The sequence below is a fragment of the Bos grunniens genome, chromosome 9 (assembly GCF_055505025.1).
Source record: "Bos grunniens cultivar Pamir isolate PY7600 chromosome 9, Bosgru_T2T1.0, whole genome shotgun sequence".
NCBI classification, from domain to species: Eukaryota; Metazoa; Chordata; class Mammalia; order Artiodactyla; family Bovidae; genus Bos; species Bos grunniens.
Window position 1 is genome coordinate 97,173,216 of NC_141173.1, and position 15,468 is coordinate 97,188,683.

A 15,468-nucleotide genomic window follows, 5' to 3' on the forward strand; every position below is an offset into this window, starting at 1 on the left:
AACCCTGGCCTGCGTCCTGGGGCCGTAGAGTCGCTGGGAGCAAAAATGCAGCAAGTGCAGCAGCGGGCTCACCGCCGGCCCTTGGAGGCGGATCTCGGGTGCGGAGGGCCGTGGCCACCGGGTTCCTGGAAGCCCCTTGAGGAAGAGCGTGTCTGTCCTTTTCCCCAAGTTTCCGATCCATCAGGCCTTTGTTCTGGTGCAGCTGGTGGTTGCGTGGTGCGGGCTTGGGTGGGCCCGAGTGCCTGTCCTGTTCTGAGAGATCCCAGGAGGCAGCTGGCGTGCGTGTGTCTGGGTGTGTGTTCTGAGCTCCCCCCCCACTCTCTGTCTTGAGCTTCATCAGCTCCGTGGACCTGGCCCCCAAACCAGGCTCCCACCTCAATCCTGGCAGTGTCGTTAGGTGACAGTTCTTTCGAAAGGACTTAACCAGGCCAACTCAGTTTTTAACCCGTCTTTGAGTCCTGCTGGTGATCCAGATGAGGGCTTAGGTGACAGTCCCTCAACAGCTCCACGTTTCCAGTCTCGTTTTCCTGGTGGTGGCTGTGGGGTGGATGACTCTTGGCGACTGGAAGGTGAGGCTCTGAGTGCTTAAGTGTGTCCCGAAAGGCTGGGTCGGGGGGTGGGATTCAGGCCCACGGGTGTGGGCGCCTTACCCATCCCCTTGGCACCTCGTGGCTTGCCTTGGCTTCTCGGGACCTCTCCCAGACACTCAGGGTGCTGGCGTTAGAGCCGTGCCTGCCGACCCCCTGGCGCCTCCACTTTCATGCCGACCGGAGTCTCTCCTCCAGCGTGATCGCTCTCCAGACCACTGGCTTCCTGCTCCCAGACCCTGTGTCACTACAGGGAAAACCAGAAATTAATGTCTGGCATTTCCTTGCCTTTTTTTTTTTTTTTTTTTTGCTGGCCTCATATCTTTATCCACAGCTTTGTGGGTTTGTTAGAATAGGAAGTGAAGTACTTCCTATATAAGTTTTGGCCACGATGCTCTATCAAACTCTTGTGTCCCCCTGCGCCTGCAGATCAGGGTGCTTATTCCTTGTGCCAAATCAGATTCTTCTCTCGTCGTGTCGGAAGCAGAGGGTTATTGACAACAGGGGTTACATTATGCTCTTGACATTTCTGCTGCAAATGTGCGTTTGGAAACCCTGCCTTCCTTTCCCCCTGCCACCCCTCCCCTTTCCCCACCATCCTCCCCCTTTGCTATTTTAGGAGAACGTTCCAGATTTTTGAGGGTCGGTGGTCTGGAGGGATGAGCTGAGAAACTCTCTGATAATGATAAGAGGCAGTGGTGAGCCAAATGTTCCCTGAGTGTTTCGTTAGAGCCCTTGGATGTAGGCCAGAAGCAGAGAAATCTTTTTTTTTTTGCTGTTCAGGTTGGAAAGACTTTGCATTCCCCTCGTCCCCCAGATTTGGTATTGGCTGCTCACTCTAGATTTAAAAAAACAGTTCTCTAGGCAGTGACCATGTTACGTGAATTTACTTGTATACCACCAACTTTTTCTTTTAAGGAAACCAAATTATAGATTCACACGTGCTTGTTAATTTTACTGCTGGTTCCATTGTACTTCTCATCTGCTTTATATACTGATGATTGTAGGCCAGTCATCAAATGTTTCATGGCCACATGACCATTATTACCATAACCCCAGGACTTGTGGGAGTGGGGGAACTAAGATCTCTAAAGAACATGGACAGAATGAAGGTTCATGGAGCTGCTTTGTGTTAGAGGGGAAGGGACTCAGTTTTCTGAGATTTGTTTTTTTTTTTCTTTAAGGTGTTGGGCATTCCAAACATTTTATAATTAAACTGTATGTACTTTGTTTTATCTATTTTTTAAAAATTTTACCTAGTTTTGGCTCTGCTGGGTCTTGGTTGCTTTGAGCAGGTTTTTCTCCAGTTGCTGTGAGCTGGGGCTGCTCATTGCGGAGGCTTCTCTTGTGGCGGAGCGTGGGCTCTAGAGGCAGAGGCTTCAGGAGTTGCAGCTCATGGGTGTAGTTGCTGCTCCTCAGCATGTGGAATCTTCCCGGACTAGGGATTGAACTCACTTCTCCTGCCTTGGCAGGCGGATTTTTATCCACAGCATTATCAGGGAAGTCCTAGACTTCAGTTTGGATGTTAGCTGTTTTAAGAATTAGAAAGAACCACCACATTGTATTTGCAGAGTGTTACACTTCTGCAGGTATTCAGTGGTGATGTGTACGAAAGCTTGAGAGGTGTCCTGTTAAGACACCAGTGTCAAATAGCTGAGAGGAGTCGTCCAGTTGTGGCCGTCTGGCTTTTTCTTTTGCTTTCTCTCTTTCGCACGGACGTTGGCACCACGTTGGTAGAGATGGCTCTCTGTTTCTCTTTGTGAACCTTTCTGATCTCCAGGCAGTTGTGATGGCCAGTTAGATTGGCTTTTTCCTTGCTGCCTCTGATTCGGTCCTGTTTTGACCGGGTCGGGCTCTCAGTGTGGCATTTGCCGGAGACAGTATCGGGAAGGTAGGAACGCCTTGCCATCTCTGTTGGTTGACGGTCTGCTCGTTGTGTGCTTCCTTCTAACTGGTGATCTTCTAATTGGTTGTGTGCCAGCACTTTTCAGGATATTATGAAATGTAAACCAAATTAGATTAAAATGGAACCTCTGGGCCTTGGAACAGATGCAGACTGACTGCTGTCTGTCGTCCAAGGTGGTTTCGGCAGAGGCCGTGGGATCACGGTCAAGGGCAGATGGTCTCAAGCTTTCTTGAACTGAGGGACCACAGCCTGTGTCCTCAGTTTATCTGGTGAGATGAATCGTCCACCCCCAGGGCCTATCTCAGCCACAGAATTCAGTTTGAGACCCAGGTTTGAGATTCCCTGGAGAAGGGAAAGGCTACCTTCTCTAGTATTCCTGCCTGGAGAATCCGGTGGACAGAGGTCCCTGGCAGGCTACAGTCCATAGGGCTGCAGTCCATGGGGTTTGCAAAGAGCTGGACACGACTGAGCAACTAACAGTGAGCTCAGAAAAGTGTTTTTTTTTTGATCAACATGGTGTGGAGTGGCCTGGATCTTCACAGAAGTCTTCACCAACAGCTTCTCCCCAGGGGCCACACTCAGGTGCATTCACTCACTCTGCAAATCGGCACTTGGGGTCTGCCATTTCAGGGGCACCTATTGCGACAAGACTGAAGCTCCTACAGTCTCCTGGAATGCTTTGCTACCTTCACTGTTGTACTTAAAAGTAAATATCTTCTGAAAAGTTAAAAAAAAAAAACTTAAAAAAAATTTCAGATAAATGAGGCAGTTGATCTTAGTGTGAGTATTTGCCCTTGGGGCTGGGATGGACCTGGGCTTCTGCCTGGCGTTGTCATTTCATAGCTGTGTGACGTTGAATAGGGGGTTTCATGTCTCTGAGCCATGGAGTCTGGCTGTAAAGTGGAGGAATTAGAGAGGGTTGAGTAACCGTGTACAGTGCCTGGGCGGCCTGCTGTACAGAATCAGGACCCGGGGTCCACTGGCCGGTTTCCTTCCCAGCCTGCCAGCATATGTTGATTCTGTCCATGTATATGTCCCTATGTCATTCTGGGATGGAGGACACTCCTGTCCTGAGTCATGGGGCAGTGGGAGATACCAGGCACATAAGATCTACCAGTGGGTGGTGGGAAATGCCAGGAGAGTTGGTGTCAGAGCTGAGGATAACAGCAGGGGCCAGCCCATGCGGTCCAGAGGGCATTGTGTGCAGACCTGTGTGTCTAATTGCCAGGTTTGCCTCGAAGTGAACTTGGGAGTTTTCAAGAGCGGGAGGGGGACATTGGCTGATGATGTTTCATACTCTGGAGAAAGAGGTAGCATGGCAAAGATTTTGCTTGCGTGTGCTACTTTTCAAAGCCAGGATTCTTGTCCAGGTGGTTTTGTGTCCAGAAGAGCGCTGCTAACTGAGGTTAGGCTGTCTCCTCGCAGAATTGGAACTGATTGTAAGACCCCGAAGTGGGCGGGGCCTCTGGGTGCTGGTTCCCAAAGACCAGGCACTTCCTGGGGTTCTGCTCCATCTCCTCGCGTCCTGTTTCTCACAGATGAAAGGGGGAGACAGCTTAGAACCACGGTGTCTCATAGAAGTCTTGGCCTGATAGGAGAGTCAAGAGTTCTGTGAAGATGCCCACTGGGCTTTTACACCATCTGCATGCTAGTCCATGCTTGTAAAGCAAATATATTTCAAACATGCGTGTGTGTGTGTGTGTGTGTGTGTGTGTGTGTGTGTGAATAAAGACTACATTTCCACCCAACTTGGAGATATTTTCTTCCATGGTTTGTTCCCCGCTAAAAGTTTAAAATTTTAATATTATAGCTCATTTTTCTCTTTGGTCTGACACGTTAGACTCATTTTTTCCTGTTAGTTTTTTTTTTTCCCCTTCTTTATTTATGTAAGCCCCAAAAGCTTAGTGTATAGACTTTTCTGGGAATCTCAGCTGAATGGTCTCAGTTGCTTGGCTCTTAAATAAATCTTACCGTTGTGTTTCCTCATTTTGGCTGTACGTGTTCACCTCATGTAGAGAATTTTCTAGTGGAAAACTTTTGGACGAAATATTAATATTCCTCTAACATTTCATTAAATTTTATTTAGTCTATGTACTTTTATTGTTTCTGAAGCCATTCTCTCATTCTCAAATACGATCAGAGTGCTTTAAAACTTCAGCATAAATTTAAAGAATGATTTCGGCCTCGGCCATTCTGGTAGTTTGCCTTTCAATCTTGGCAAGGAGGCTAGGATTATCTAGTGCCAAACGCGTAGTTCTCTCAAGTGCTAACGGATATTTATTTGACTTTCACATTTAGGGAAATCATCTTTAAAACGTGTTTATTAAGGATGATAATTTAATCTAACTGAGGGGCACAGAAGTTGACGCTGTAGGTTTTGGAATATGCTTCGTGAGTTTTCAGATTGATGATTTCAACTGAACAATCATTGCTGAGCTCCTAACGACGAGGCGCTGGGCGTGTGTGTCTGTTTTAAAGCAGAGACGTGTCTGTTGGAATCGGACCCTCTCAAGCGCTGACTGAGGACTCTTCACCCAAGAGCTGCAGTTTAGGTTTGTGAGTTGCTGCCTTGTGTTGGTGGTTCAGGCAAACCCTCGAAGACACCCGGCACTCGAGTACTTTCACGGCACCCTCCCCCCTTACTCCCATAACCACTTATCGTTTTGATGAAGCTTGACAGAACGCAAATATGAAATACAAGTAGAGAAAAGAAATACGATTGACTCGGGCAGCGTCTTTCTAGGAACTCTGATTGCCAGATCGTCAGGACAGCACCCCCCCCCCCCATTTTCTCTCTCCTCTCTTTTCTGCTCCACTCACACATGCTGCTTACATCTGCCTTATTTAACTATCACCTCTGCAAAAATGGCAGTGGGTTTCTGTTTTAAGAAAAGCGTAGTGTTTTCAGTCACCATGTGCATTTCTTTCGAGTTGATTGCTACCAGTTCACTCATTCTAAAATACCTTCACACACCTCTCGTGTTGTGGAACGTTTTCATGATGCCAGTGCTTTAAATTTGGTGTCTGCTATCCTGGAAAAACTTAGGGGCCCTGAGTAAGAGATTCACAATTTGCCTTAATTTAACTGTATTTAATAGAAAAGTCTACTAATACTCTGCACATAAAAACACTAGCTTAAAATTTTAAGGAAAAATCCGTAGCGTGGATCTTTGAGCAGCCTGTTTTTGCTTCAAGTTCAGAATCAAAACTGCTTTCTTTAATCTCTGTGACCCGGTGTTCCCATCTCCTGGATCTCATCTGCTGCTTGCTCTCTCCACCTCGCTCCAGCCACAGGGCCCTTCCTTCCCTTCCATCCGTGTGCTGTTTATTCCTGCCACAGGACCTCGGAATGACTGGTCAGTCTGCTGGGATATCCTTCCCACCAGGTCTTCCTCTGGGTTGTGCATTTTGTCATTCAAGTCTTAGCCTGAGTTTTATCTCAGTTACTCTTCTGGATTCCAATCACATTTCTGTTACTTTGTTATTCTTTTGTGTTACAAGGTGGAATTCTCCTGTGTGTTCGCTTACCTGTTTATTTTCTGTCCTCCCCTGGAATATACACTCCAAGAGGGCAGGGCGTTTTCGGAATGATCATTGCTTGATCATTTCTGTACTCCTCACTAAGTACTTAAGACTTATTTGTGAAGCGAATGAAGAAAGGTTATGAAGGTCAAAAGAAACAGGCCTGGATAGATGACTTGCTGGCGCCTGGTATTACTTGGGTCATTTTCTTGGTTCATGGAGCTCTGGGCTTGGGGAGGTAAAAGGTGTTACTGGTAGGAAGGCTGAGTTTATAGTGGTAACTGCATCTGAGTCCAGTGTCATCCCAAGGCCGGCGCTTGCCAAAGCACTCCAGCCTGTTTTTCAGGTTTCTTGAAGTTCAGTGACTGTCAGAACTCCCAGCGGAGCATTCACAGCCCTGTCTGAGTGCTGACATGTGCCCAGGTCCTTGGTTTCCTGGCAGATGGCGTTGATCAGTCCCCAGATCTGGGTTCAGGAGCACACTTGGCTCCTTGTCTGCCAGTAACCTTCCTTTTGGGGTTCCTCATTGCTGGACGGGGCTCTTGGGGAGACTGCCTGTGGGCAAGGAAGGGTGTGTTGCCTGGGGTTTGTGCCGAGTCAGCGCTCTGACACCCAGTGAAAGGGGAGCCTGAAACGTGGACTGGTCCTATGGGGGCTGTATTTTCCCATCAAGCTGGTGCTGCCCACGGTAAGCTCCTGACACATACTTGTGGTTTCCAGGCTTAGCAACCTCAAGGTCTCATACCCTGTTCCTCCACAGTTCCAGGATAGGAATTCTGATTTATCTCCTGTCCTTTCGACAATACCGTTGCATTCATGTACCTTTTGCGTTTTGTGAGGAACTTTTTATTTGCTTTTGTTTCCTATCTACCCTTCTTGAGGAAATTTTTACAAAATTGACACAGCATTCTCCCTGGGAAGAGTGGAGAATTGAGAATCCTTACGAGAGAACTGGCAGACATTATCATTGACCCTTGAATGACACCCCACCCTGCCGTCCCCACCCCTCCTGAAAATCCCCATCCAGCTTTATAGTTCACGCTCTGCATCCACAGTTTGCATCTGTGTGTTCAGCCAACCATGGCTTGTGTCGTTAGGTATATGGCAGTACAGTACTTCATGAAAAAAATTGCTGTATAAGAGGACCCGTGCAGTTCAAATCCATGTTGTTCAAGGGTCAGCTGTATTTTGTCCCAAGTATGCAGATCGGTTCATGAACAGTTACTCAGTATCTACTTTGCCAGAGGTTTGAACAGCAAGTTTCAATGCATATAAAATACTTCATGTAGTGAATCAATCAAAAGTTAATTTTGTCTGATTTTGGATCTGTTGCCTGATGGCACAGCTTCGTCTTGTCACTTCGGGTCTGAACTATTAAAGGTAAAACCAGAACCAGAACTATCTCACATGCCGTAACTAGTTTTTAAATAAGATAAACAAAATTAAAAACAAACATTTGGCTTTGCAGCATTCCACGGTGATTGGAAAGGTCACTGCCTTAAAACTCAACATAATTCTTGAGCAATTACTTAAATATCTGAGTTGGTATTCTTAAATTAATGGTAGAATTTTAAGTATTTTAATGCTTAGGGAGTCTTGAGGCTGCTTCAGAGCGGATTGAACCAGATCAAGGTGGTATTTAGTGGTTTCTGCCCTGGCTTCTATTCAACTTAACATAGTTTGACTTTAGTATTTTTGGCTAATGAAAGTGTATCTTCTAGGTTATGGAAGTCTTAAGCTTGAAAGTGGCTTGAATATGAAACTAGAAAGAAGTTTAATTATTGGCAGATCAGTGACAGTGACAAATTGCTTTTCTTCCTTTCTAGTTATACATGGGAAGCAGTGGATACCAAAAATAACATGCTTTATAAAATCAACATCTGTGGAAATATGGGTGTTGCCCAGTGTGGACCATCAAGTGCTGTCTGTATGCATGACTTGAAGACAGACAGCTTTCATTCTGTGGGTAAGTAAAACTGCCATTAGCTTCCTACATGTGCGGGATCCTGATTTTGCAAAAATGACTCTATGTATGTAAGCTGTCTATTTAATTATATAAGCTGATAATCCATAATATGTAGTTTATGTTTTATAGGAGTTCAAAGTGGTAGCAATGTAAATGTCTGCCCTGAGACAGCGTTAGGTTCCTCCCGTCCAGAGGATGCCGTGCAGTCAGTCGTTACGAAGATTGACGCGCCTTTGTGTTTATTGCTACAGGAGGATGTTTCCTATATGGCTCTGCCTTCTCCCGTTTTTTTCTTAAACTCTGTCTTTCCTTTTCTCTCTCTTTCCCCCCCATTTCCTCTGGCGCCCAACTCCCTTCCCGCTTGTATCTTTCTGCTTTCTGCTGTGGTGGTTTGAGTCTCAGGCAGTATTTATTCACGTGGGGTCATAGATGGTCCCCCTAAAAATTAAATGGTCCTAAGGGCTTCCTCCCAGAGGAAGAAGCACAGACCTCTTTCCTAGGGCTCATTTCATTTGCCCAGCGGCCCTGGTGGTGGGTTTTTTTTTTTTTTTTCGGTCGAGATCCCTTTCCTTTGGGAGGATAATGGATCCACATGGTTGATGGCCCTGCCACATTACATGGAGCATGAAAGGGGCAGATGTGTAAAGAGACGTGGGGCGGATGTGAAAGCAGGAGGTGTCATCCTCGGGGGTGGTGGCGTGGGTGTCCGTGGTGACCTGCGACCCGGGCGTTTTCAGGGGTGAGGTCTGACAGTGTGGGTCGGGGCGAAGTGGACACGGCATATGACTGGTGATGATGGTGTGGCGCCAGGGAGAGGAGACTCGGTTTTGGAGTTGGGAGGGGCGGGTTCCTTTGGTAGCTCCATCTGTCATCTTGAACGCAAATTCCTAAGCACACTTGAAAGGGCTTTTTAGAAAGTAATGTTTAGAAAAAGAAGAGTGAGGTCTGGGAGGTCTGCTGGTCCAGCTCCAGTGTCTGCCTGGCTTCCCTCTCCCCCGACATGGAGACAGTCTAGACCGGGAACAGTGGTCAGAGGGATTTGGGGCCCAGGATAGAGATCTGAGAAAGCACCAGCTCGTTCTGAACTCCTGGGCCAAATTTTACTATTTTGTGATATACCTAAAAAGTTTGTGGGACTTCCCTGGTGGTCCAGTGGTTAAGAGTCCTCACTCCCAATGCAGGGGTCCTGGGTTCAATCCCCTGGCCAGGAAACTAGAGCCTGCGTGCCTCAGCAAAGAGGCAAGTATGCATGCTACAGTTAAGACCCAGGGCAGCCAAATTAAAAAAAAAAAGAGTGCAAATGAGATCATCAGTTTCTTAATTTGAACAGTTCTTGAACAGTTCAGGGAGAGAGGCCCCAAGTGGGCCTGCTGGCTGGTGTTACTTAGGTTTTCAGGAAGAGGAAAAGTAGTTTTCCTCTTGATTTTACTATAGCATGGGCTATAGTATTTTTGGCTAGTGAAAGTGTGCTTCTGGTTTGTGGCAGTGCAGAGCAGTGTAACGTACCAGACACACACAAGTCACTAGCAGGAGGATTTGTGAAGTTGGCACAAAATTTGAGAATGACCAAGTTAGATAGGCTTTGGAAGCCCAGGCAGGAGAGTTGGTCTTTTCTGGAGCAGATAGTGGATCCGTTATAAATTCTTTGTGACGGTAATTGGGGGAGGTGATCTGATAAAATGTGTTTTTAGAAAGCTGGGCCTGGTGGACTAGGAGAGGTTGGTTGAAAGGGAGAGTTAAAAAAGATGAGTTGTTACCGGTTGACAATGATATAAAACAGCTGTTTCTAATCTCGTTTTACTCCCAGACACACATGACATACTTCTCCCGGGGCCTCAGACCCCCCGGGGGAGAGAATGGCATGCTGGATGACGTGTGCTTTCAGCACTGGCCGTTACTGCCCTGTCCTTCAACTCAGGAAAGCACACGGGTGTGAGCGAGCGAGAGCGACGTTAACACGAGCACAGGTCGTCTTGAATCAGATCTCATTTTGCTCATCTGTGTTATACAGTCGAAATAACTAAATTTGTTCTTGAAAATTTAGTTTTATAGCTAATCACTAAACTTGGTGTGCACTTACATGCCAGGTGTTCTAAGTAAAAAGTATCTCATTTAATTCATTCATCAACTTCTGGAGTAGATGATCTCATTTCCCTCATTTTATAAGGGAGAAAGCTGAAACACTGCATGGATAAGCAGCTCGCCAGAGGTTGTGTGGTTGTGGATTTGAATGCTGACAGGCCAGCTGCGGAGCCTGTGGACTTGCTTGGCTTCTTGCTCTGCGATCACAGTGTCCCATCAGACAGTTACAGCGCTAGTACGGGAGCTGTGGTGGGTAACCTGAACTCCTGGCTCTTAGAGGACCGCTGGACGCTAACACCAATTTGCTAGAAAGGGAAGACAAACGTGGATTTTGGAAAATAGCCGCAAAGACTGGCGCTCCCAACAGATCAGAGAGAAGAGCTAGTTTAACAACAGATCCGAACACATGAGAACTGAATGTATAACCTGAAATTTGGATATAATTAAGCTATATATCTCCTAGGAAGCAATACTAGACATCTCCTTTGTATTGTGTTACAGAGATTATGGATTAAGATTAAAAGTAAAAAGACAATAGAACATTGTGGGGGAAACCTAGTAAAATAGAAATATAATCTGAAGGAGGTAGGAATTTCTCTTAATGATAAGAAAAACAATGCAGGAGCAAAATGGCAAAGTCTCTAAGAACAGGCAATTCACAAAAGAAGAAATCCAGATGGTCAATTCAGCTTCATTAGTAAGCCAGGCATAAATGCAAATCAAAGCAATAATGAAATCTAGTTTTCCTTCAGTCACATTGGCAGAACTTTAAATGGTTGAATCATGGAATGCTGGCAGGCAGCCTAGAAACGGGCACATTCATATATTACTATAGGAAGATGATTGTCTCTAACCCTTGTGGGAAGATAATTGTTGATGTGAGTTTTATAGTGCCCATAGTTTTTGTACTTACAAACAAATATTAAAACCTCAACTTTCGTCTAAATAATATTACATTATTTTTGATTAAAAAAATCCTGTATTAGTTCTTCCTTAGGCCAGTGATATTGTTACATATATAAATCTAGCAGAGTTTAGCAGTCATTTTTATGGGGTCAGTGAACAATCATTTGGTTACATTTACAACCTAGTTGAATCATCTTCATCACATTTTACAATGATTTATGCATTTTATACATTTGATTTCTGTTTAAAGTACATCAGATAATCTGATCTGACGATAAAAGTTTAAGGATTAACAATAATTCTTATAAATTTAATAGTTTAAATGTAGAAATATGATAAACTTGAAATTCTCTTAGCTGTTCTAATATTGCCACAGTTCTAAATCAGTTGCTTAGTTTATAACCTCTGAATTAGATGTAACATTAAACATCACAAGTATATAAAAATACTGAATATGTTCACATTCCTCCTAACAGCTTTAATATTAATACCATGATTTTCATTTAATTAATCTTTCTGGAGGTTGAAAATTATGTATGCACTTCATGAAGGCTATTATAGCCCCTTTCACCAAGGTAACAGACCCACTGTTAAGTGAGGTTACTCACCACCAAAGCCTGGGATTCTGACTGGCTTCTTATAGGTGACCTGGGGGTAGCACAGAGTATGAAATTCAGCTGCAGTCACTGGTCACGTGACTTCATTTACTCCAAGCAGACTGACTCCTAACTTAAGGTTATACCTAATGATCCCTGTGTGCATTCACAGAAGTCTACAGCAGCAATCCAGGTTGATCACTAGATTTACTTTCATGTCTCTTAACATGTGAAAATACCATTTCTTCTTGTGCCTTGTATCTTTCATTTTCAAAAAAGATATAATTCTGTTAGATATATAAGATGATACCTGGTGATACCTGGTTGCCTTCTAGGTGTTAACTCATATTTTTATCTCATTTAGAGTCTCCTGATAGTCTAGAATTATCTGTTACATTTAAAAACTTAGATTCCTGTAACGTCTGTTGTACATAGACTTTTGTACAAAAAAAATTCCCCGTAGCATTGAAAATTGTGGCAAATATGCTGAAACAGCCTAACCATGGGATAGTTCAGTACATTGTAGTATATTCTGATTTACTTGGTTAAATCATAACATATATATGTATAAATTTTTTTTTTTAAAAAACAGCTAACACTTAATACTCATTTATTGATTTGTAACAAATATTTGAATGAATCAGTCACCAAAACGGACAAAAACCCCTTTTCTCACGGAGCTTACATTCTAGTGGAGAAGGAGGCACACAAGAAAGAAAGACAGTGGCTAAGTGGGATATTAAGACTGTGATGAATGCTGTAGAAAAGACAGGGGAAAGGCGGGAGTGCCAGGGGGCCTTGGGAGTGTGTGTTGAGGAATATTCAGCAGGGTGGGTGTTGCTGAGAAAGTGACATTTGAGCAAAGACTTGAAACTGAAAGCAGCGAATTACATGGCTCCGGGGTTAGGGGGCGGCGGGAGGGTGGTGGGGGTGGTCAAGGCTAGAGGGAGGGAGGGTCTGAGCGGGCAGGAGCCAGAGTAGAAATCTCTTTTGGAGTGTTCATAGAAAGAGGAGCGGAAAGGTGAGGCAGGAGGCGGAGGCGAGAGCTGGGCAGGGGGTTCTCTTTTTGGCGAACACGCGAAACGGTACACGTCGAAAGACACGATACAACAGAGCGGGGCGTGTTCCGCGAGGGGGCGGCCTGGCCGGAGCACGTCGGAGAGGGCTAGCGGCCCGGCTGGCAGGCCCTGAGCAAGGTGCTGAGAAGGCCCGGCGCCCGCAGGCTGGGCCCCGTGGCCGTCGGCGGAGGCGCGGTCGCCAGGCCGAGCAGCCTCAGCGAGGTCGGGTTGCGAGCTCGGCCGGGCTCGGCCGCGAGCGCCGAGAGCGGCAGGCGAGGCCCGGCCGGCCTGGCACGCGGCCTGGTCGGGCGGACTCTGGTGAGCGCGGCCGAGCGCGCAGGGTCTGCAGGACCCGGCGTGGCCTGGCCGGCGGCGCGTGGCTGGGGCTGGCGGGCGCGGGCGAGCGCTGCCGGACGGGCGCCCTGGCGCGCAGGGTCGAGAGGACCCGGCGCGGCCCGGGCTGCAGAGCGTGGCTGGGTCTGACGGGCTCGGGCGAGCGTGGCCTGGCGGGAGCCCTGGCGTGCAGGGTCGGGAGGACCTCGCGGGGCCTGGCCGGTAGCGTGTGGCCGGGTCTGGCGGGTCCGGGTGAACGTGGCCTGGTCTGGCGGGCCCGGGCGAGCGCGGCCTGGAGAGCCCGGCCTGGAGAGCGCTGTCTGGAGGGCCCAGCGCGTGGTCTGGCGGACCCGGCGCGGTCTGGCGGCCCCGGCCTGGAGACCGCGATCGGGTGGACCCGCCACTGCCTGGCGGGCTCGGCAAGTGCGGTTTGGTCTGGCGGGCCCAGGCGAGCGCGGCTCGGTCTGGGGGGCTCTGCCTGGAGGCTGCGGTCGGACAGGTCTGGCAGGCCCTGGACGCGCGGCCTGGTCTGGAGGACCCGGCCTGGAGAGCGCGGCCTGGAGGACCCGGCGCGGTCTAGTCTGGTGGGGTCTCGCCAGTGCTGTCTGGTCTGGTGGGCCCGGGTGAGCTCGGCCTGGTCTGGCGGACCTGGCCTGGAGAGCGCCGTCTGGAGGACCCGGCGCGGCCTGGCGGGCCCTGGCGAGCGCGGCCTGGCGGGCCCGGGGCGCAGGGTCTGAAGGACCCGGCGTGGCCTGGCTTGGAGAGCTCGGCCTGGTCTGGCGGACCCGGCCTGGAGAGCGCCGTCTGGTGGGCCTGGCGCGCGTGGCCTCGTTTGGAGGACCCGGCCTGGAGACCGTGATCTGGAGGGCCTGGAGCGCACGGTCTGGCGCGGTCCGGAGGACCCGGCGCGATCTGGTGGGCCCGGTGAGCGCGAGCTGGTCTGGTGGGCCCAGCGTGCGCGGCCTGGTCTGGTGGACCCGGCCTGGAGAGCGTGGTCTGGAGGACCCGGCGCGCGCGGTCTGGCGGGCCTGGCGCGGTCCGGTTGGCCGAGCGCGCGGTCTGGAGGACCCGGCGCGGTCTGGCGGACCCGGCCTGGAGAGCGCGGTCTGGAGGACCCGGCGCGGCCTGGCGGGCCTGGGCGGACGCGGCCTGGTCTGGCGGGCCCTGCCGGGAGACCGCGGTCTGGCCGGCACGGCGCGCGCAGCCCGGTCTGGAGGACCCGGCCTGGAGAGCGCGGCCTGGAGGACCCGGCGCGGTCTGGTCTGCTGGGGCCCCGCCAGTGTGGTCTGGTCTGGCGCGCCCGGCCTGGAGAGCGTGGTCTGGCGGGCCCGGCGCGCGGTCTGGAGGACCCGGCGCGATCTGGCGGGCCCGGCGAGCGCGGCCCAGCCCATTTGGCGCCGTCCTCGGGAGCTGGCCGTGGGCCTGGCGTGCTGGCCGCCGCCCCGCAGTCCTCGCCCGGCCTTCGTCCGGGGAGGACGGCCAGGCTGGCCGGGGTGCCGCGGGAGTCCGCCGCGGGGGCGCTGCCGCGGTGCACCGCGGCCTCTTGCCGAGTGCCGGGGTGGGCAATCGGTCCTGGCCAGTAGGCGGAGGAGTGGGCTGCAGGCAGGCTGGACGGGCGAGCGGGCGCGGTGCCGATGGGGCCTGACGCTGAGGGACGCCGCTGTCCCCAGCGCCGCGGCCACGGAGCTCGGCCGGTCCGTCTCGGCTCAAGGCCAGGGCCCGTCTGGTCTGCGCGCAGGGCGAGCCCAGCAGTTATGAGGCGCCCCCGGGAGCTCTGGGCACAGGGCCGGATGGGGCCGCCGCGTTGGGGGGGACAGAGGCGCGGGGGAGGGTCTTTAAGGTTGGGGGGCTCCCCCCGCCCCCTGCCATGGCCCGGAAGCGCCCCCTTCTGGCGGCTGTGCGCACTGCCTCCCGCTGGCCGAGCCCGCCCCCCCCCCACCTCCTGCGCCCCGAGTCTCCTGGAGCGCGCGCTGCTGGGGCGCGGGAGGCCCCGCCCCGTCACCAGCTTCCCTGGCCACGCCCACAGTGGGCGGAGCCGCGGGGCGCTGTCCGCGGTCCCGGAGCCGCCTCCGCAGGCCTCTGAGGCTGTTGGGTCGCGAGAGAAAAAAAATTTTTTTTCAGAGCAACCTCCTGGAGTTTTAGGCGCGGAAGAACGATCCTGGCAAACCTTTGCCGCGGTTTAGACAGGCAAGGCAGAGAACCGGTGTACTGTTAAATCTGGTTCTATGGAGCCTGAAAGCCATTATTATCTCCTCTCCATTGGCGTCTTAAAATTTTTACCCCTTCCCCTCTTTTTCTGTTTTTTTTTTTTTTTTCTTCTCCCCTTGCTTAAAGATCTCCGGTGTAGGTATCAAAGTAGACCAGTTGTAATCCTGAGGTCATGACACTCACTCATCATTAGTCTGTGAGCTAATCTTTTTTTTCCGTTTTGTTTTTTAAATTAGTTGTTTTGGATAATGCAATGAAACCCTTCTCTCACAAAATCTAGGACCTTGAGAATAACCACTATCTC

General features: G+C 50.0%; 1 protein-coding gene across 1 annotated transcript in view; it reads left to right on the top strand.

The window, feature by feature from the left end:
• Positions 1-15,468, top strand: part of IGF2R (insulin like growth factor 2 receptor) — a 102,308-nt gene that overhangs the window by 11,108 nt on the left and 75,732 nt on the right. The window contains exon 2 of the mRNA XM_086316668.1: positions 7,842-7,981. Within this exon, the coding sequence (XP_086172794.1) occupies positions 7,842-7,981 (140 nt within the window). The remainder of the gene's footprint in view (positions 1-7,841; positions 7,982-15,468) is intronic.